Source organism: Octopus bimaculoides, chromosome 17 (genome assembly GCF_001194135.2).
Source record: "Octopus bimaculoides isolate UCB-OBI-ISO-001 chromosome 17, ASM119413v2, whole genome shotgun sequence".
Lineage (NCBI taxonomy): Eukaryota > Metazoa > Mollusca > Cephalopoda > Octopoda > Octopodidae > Octopus > Octopus bimaculoides.
In genome coordinates, this window is record NC_068997.1 from 50,475,603 (window position 1) to 50,480,973 (window position 5,371).

At 36.8% G+C, this 5,371-nt stretch overlaps 1 protein-coding gene across 1 annotated transcript in view; it reads right to left on the minus strand.

The window, feature by feature from the left end:
• LOC106874800 (pyruvate dehydrogenase (acetyl-transferring) kinase, mitochondrial-like) overlaps positions 1 to 5,371 on the minus strand; it is a 66,246-nt gene that overhangs the window by 14,047 nt on the left and 46,828 nt on the right. The window contains 1 exon segment of the mRNA XM_014922656.1: positions 4,252 to 4,255. Coding sequence (XP_014778142.1) covers positions 4,252 to 4,255 — 4 coding nt within the window.

A 5,371-nucleotide genomic window follows, 5' to 3' on the forward strand; every position in this document is an offset into this window, starting at 1 on the left:
AATCCCACCCACACACTCACCCACAAAACATATTTAAAGAGACTGGTCCCTATTTTACATTTGATGCACTAGACAAGTTAATGCTCCCACAAACTACAAGAATATATGGGTGGCGGATGTGGCGGTGGATTCAATGACTAATTCTAGGTTCCATAGTTTTAAATAGACAAGTGCAGGTGGCACGTAAAAGCACCCACTACACTCTCAGAGTGGTTGGCGTTAGGAAGGGCATCCAGCTGTAGAAACTTTGCCAGATCAGATTGGAGCCTGGTGTAGCCATCTGGTTTCACCAGCCCTCAGTCAAATCATCCAACCCATGCTAGCATGGAAAGCGGACGTTAAACGACAATAATGATGATGATGATGAAGTGGTAGATATCTGAAGTGGGATATGTTGCTAGGCTACTTCAGTGAACTTTCTTCCAACAGTTTGATATATTTCATCAAGTCATTTCACAGCCAAATAAATCGAGACAAATTACAATAAATCGAGACAAATTACAATAAATCTTCAAAGATTCAAATAAAAAGCATATGTAAAACAAAACAAAACATTATCGTTCAGATTAAAAAGATAAATGAACAAACAGATTGGCTGAGCAGATAAACTTCTAACTGGACTGGGACCGTAAGTCTATGTTTATCTAGGAAAAAGAAGTTTCTAGAGAACAGCTTGGCTGGTACTTATTTCTGACAGCTTTGTGAAACTGAGGCAACGTAAAATTACTTTTAATGAATCATAGAAAAAAAAACAAAATAATAATAATAACAACAACAGCAAGAACAACAGCAGCTAACTTTGGCAAAAAGATCTCGAAATAGACTGAAATGAAGAGGAATGACCTTAATTTCAGCATGAGTAAAACCAAAAGCTGCTTCAGATAACCTTCAAATGTTGCTGCTGTCCTGTGAAGGGGGTTGTAGGTAAGGGTTAGTGATGGTGGGGGAGGTTTGAGAGAAATATTGATCTTGGTCGATAGCCATCTTGTATTGATTAAACTACACACACACACACACAACAACAACAACAACAACAGGTAGACCTTGTTTTAAAATAGATAAATAATCTGACATGAATCGCAGAAATGCAATAAAAACTTTTTCATTAGAAACACCTTTTGAATCTAACATTTCCTCCACCGGACTAACCGTAAGTGCTGAGAAGATAACCACTGCGCGTGTGTGTGTGTGCGTGTGTTTGTGTGTGTGTGTGTGGATTGAGATGAATGGCATCGTGCCAGACGAAATGCATTTACAATGTTTATTTGTGTCCCACATCTCTGGTTCAAAATCCAGCAGTGCATGTGTCCTTCCTATTTCTTTTTTTGGCGGCTGTGTGGTAAGTAGCTTGCTTACCAACCACATGGTCCTGGGTTCAGTCCCACTGCGTGGCACCTTGGGCAAGTGTCTTCTACTATAGCCTCGGGCCGACCAAAGCCTTGTGAGTGGATTTGGTAGACGGAAACTGAAAGAAGCCTGTTGTATATATGTATATATATATATATATGTATGTATGTGTGTTTGTGTGTCTGTGTTTGTCCTCCCCACCATCATTTGACAACCGATGCTGGTGTGTTTACGTCTCCGTAACTTAGCAGTTCGGCAAAAAGAGACCGATAGAACAAGTACTAGGCTTACAAAGAATAAGTCCTGGGGTCGATTTTCTCGACTAAAGGCGGTGCTCCAGCATGGCCGCAGTCAAATGACTGAAACAAGTAAAAGAGTAAAGACAATAGGAGGTGTTTTGAGGTAAATTTGGTTGTTGCTTCTAGCAGATCAAATGACTGCTGAGAGCAGGCCTGACCAACTTGGATTACATTGTGGGCCACTTTAATCACAGAAAGTTCTTTATTTTGAGACAAATGTTTCACACAAACAATTTTATTTTGAAATTAACAATACTTCAAGAAAGTATCAAGCAGGCTGCAAGATAAAAGTCTGCGGGCTGCAGGCCTCAGGTTGGTCAGCCCTGGCTTAGAGCATTGGTTCTCAACAGGGGTCAATATAGGATTTTGTTGTTAAAGTTCATGTGCAATAAATTGGCTACACTTCTGACAATACACAAAATTTTTTAACAATTTTTCGTACAATTTGTAATAATATTTAATATATACTCTTTTTACTCTTTTACTTGTTTCAGTCATTTGACTGCGGCCATGCTGAAGCACCGCCTTTAGTCAAGAAAATCGACCCCAGGACTTATTCTTTGTAAGCCTAGTACTTATTCTATTGGTCTCTTTTTGCCGAATTGCTAAGTTACGGGGACGTAAACACACCAGCATCGGTTGTCAAGCGATGGTGAGGGGACAAACACAGACACACAAACACACATACATATATATGCTGAGCATCTTTCAGTTTCCGTCTACCAAATCCACTCACAAGGCTTTGGTTGGCCTGAGGCTAAAGTAGAAGACACTTGCCCAAGGTGCCATGCAGTGGGACTGAACCCAGAACCATGTAGTTGGTAAGCAAGCTACTTACCACACAGCCACTTGTATTGATTAAACTACACATACACACACATATAAAAATGTAATGGGAATTTTTTAAACATTGAATAGCTATGAGGGTCCGCCCAAGTAAAATAGGAATCAAAAAGGAGACCATAGTCAAAAAATGGTTGCGAACCACTAGCTTTGGAGTTCCCAGGGGTGACAGAAATAGTGTTGTGTTAGATGAAATGTATTTGCAATGTTTATTTATGTCTCACAACACCTCTGGTTCAAAGTCCTGCAGTGCCGTGTACTTCACTTCCTCCTTTATATTTTGTCAAAGACAGTAGGAGGTGATTCAAAACAAATTTGGCTGTTATTTCTAGCATACCAAATGACTACATAGAGGCTCCCTATTTTGGCTTGAGGTCAGCAAAGTTTTAGTATTTGGTTCATGAGAGAGAGAAAAAAATCAATACGAATAGAACTAGTTTTGATAAATCATGGAAACAAACAGTGAAAGCCAACTGTTATTTCCCTAAAAGTAAACAAGTCGTTATCAGAACGAAGAGATTTATTTCACAAGTTGTAAGCAGAAAACCTGATTCAACAATGCATTTTAGTTTTATAAAGACTGTTAACCGGTTTGTTACAATGCTTCTGCTGAAATACACTGCTTTTGTTTCAATTAATTTTGAAAATTTATTGAAATATTTTTGTCGTTATTAACCTGGTATTTAGAACATAAATTAGCATGGAATTTGATGGAAGCTTTTAATTCAGATCAAGTCTATCTCAAATCTTTTGTTACTATATTCTATTGAAATACACTGGCTTTCTTTCAGCTAATTTCAAAAATAACAAAGAATTTATTGAAATAACTCTATAGCAATTAAGCTGATATTTGAAACATAAATTAACCTGGAATTTGGAAGGAAGTTTTTTAATGTAGATCACTTTAGCTCTTTTGTTACTATATCTATAATAAAATACACTACTTTTTTCTTTCAATTAATTTTGAAAATAATGAAGAATTTACCGAAATAACTTTGTCCTTATTAACCTGGTGTTTAGAACATAAATTAATATGAAACTTTGATGAAAGATATTAATTTACATCGCTTGGTTATCCAGTATAAAGTGATTTAAATGAAAATGTGATGAAGCCTGTTATAGCTCATGGCTGTGTGGTTTGAGAAGCTTGGTTTGCAACCACAAGGCTTCAGGTTCAGTCCCACTGTGCAGTACCTTGGGCAAGTGTTTTTCTACTTTATTTTAGCCCTAGGCTGACCAATGTCTTGTGAGTGATTTGATACATGGAAATTCTATAGAAACCCTTTTATATGTGTGTGTGTGTGTGTGTGTGTGTGTGTTTCTATTTGTACTTGTTCCCTCCCCCCACACCACCACTTGACAACAGGTGCTGGACCAAATTGAATAAGAACCAGACTTTAAGAAAATAAGTACTGGAGTTGATTTGTCTGACTAAAACTCTTCAGGGTGGGGGTCCCAGAAAGGCTGCAGTCCAATGACTGAAACAAGTAAAAAATAAAAATATGTATGTGCATGTGCGGGTGCTTACGTGAGTGAGTTTACATTCTCCATGCCCTCCCCCTATCCTCGTGTGTGTTCACTGACTGTAAACAGCTTCACTGTCGGCACAGGCGATGTTCTCTGCATACAGTGAACAGCAAAAACATGTCTGGGGTCTTTTTGACATGTTATGTAGTCTTTGTAAACAAAAGGCTCGATGGTTTGCTTCCAGTTTACTGGACTGTTTGTTGTTTGATAGAAGAGCATCCAGCAATAGATAAACCTGCCTCAATGAATTTCATCTGACCCATACAGGCATGGAAAAGTAGATGTTAAATGATGATGATGATGATGGTGGTGGTGGTGGCGGCGGTGGCAATGATAATAATGATGATGATGATGATGATGATGATGACGATGAGGATAATGATGATAAGCATGGAAAAGTGGAATTTCACCTGAAGATTGCAGTCGCATGAAACTCGAGCCACAAGGCTCTCAGCTTCAGTCTAAAAAAAAAAACTTCGCAGACACACGCACACAAACACACACCAGACTTCTTTCGATTTAAATAATGATAGAGATGATGAAGACTTCATTATATAAGTACATTATAGTTCATTATATAATTATTATGTCATTAAACAATATTTTATAATTATCACATTATATAACATAATATAATAATTACATTCACAGAACATTATTAGTTCAGTAGCAATAAACCCTAAGCTAATTAATGTGGTCTAATTAGTTCATATAACGATGAATCATATATTAGTGTAGTTCTAATTAACCATTAATTAAAAAAAGATGTTAGTTTTACAAGAGATTAGCAGCAGTGCTTCATTCATTGTTACACCCTAACATACCCCGGTGGATGTATATTGCCATCTGTTTAAAGACTACCCCTGTAACTCTGTAGAAGGTGTTTAACCCTAGGTCTGTTTGGATCTAGCAAACCTGTTGTCAAAGACATTCCGGCCATGACTAACCTGTGTTATTTTTCCCAACATAAAGCATCTTGGGCTACATCGTTTAATGTATGTTTCCATGTTCCTTGACTCTGTATCCATTTCAATTTGTACTCTTATATACTTTTTGCCCACATCCAAGCAAAAACAGGCTAAATTATTAGGGGAAAGAATCGCATAAAATCAGAATAAACATAAAACTAAAAACTGATATTTGCAATGCATTCAATATGCATGTTTCAAATAGTTATGCCTGATAACACTTACATAGTACTATCTTCTTCAGGTAGTATTATGCAAGGGTAGCTACAAGAAACATGTACATTAAATACATTCAAAATACCAACCTTTGGTTTTGTATTTATTGTGAGATATCATATATATATATATATATTTATATATATATATATGTATAAATATATATATATA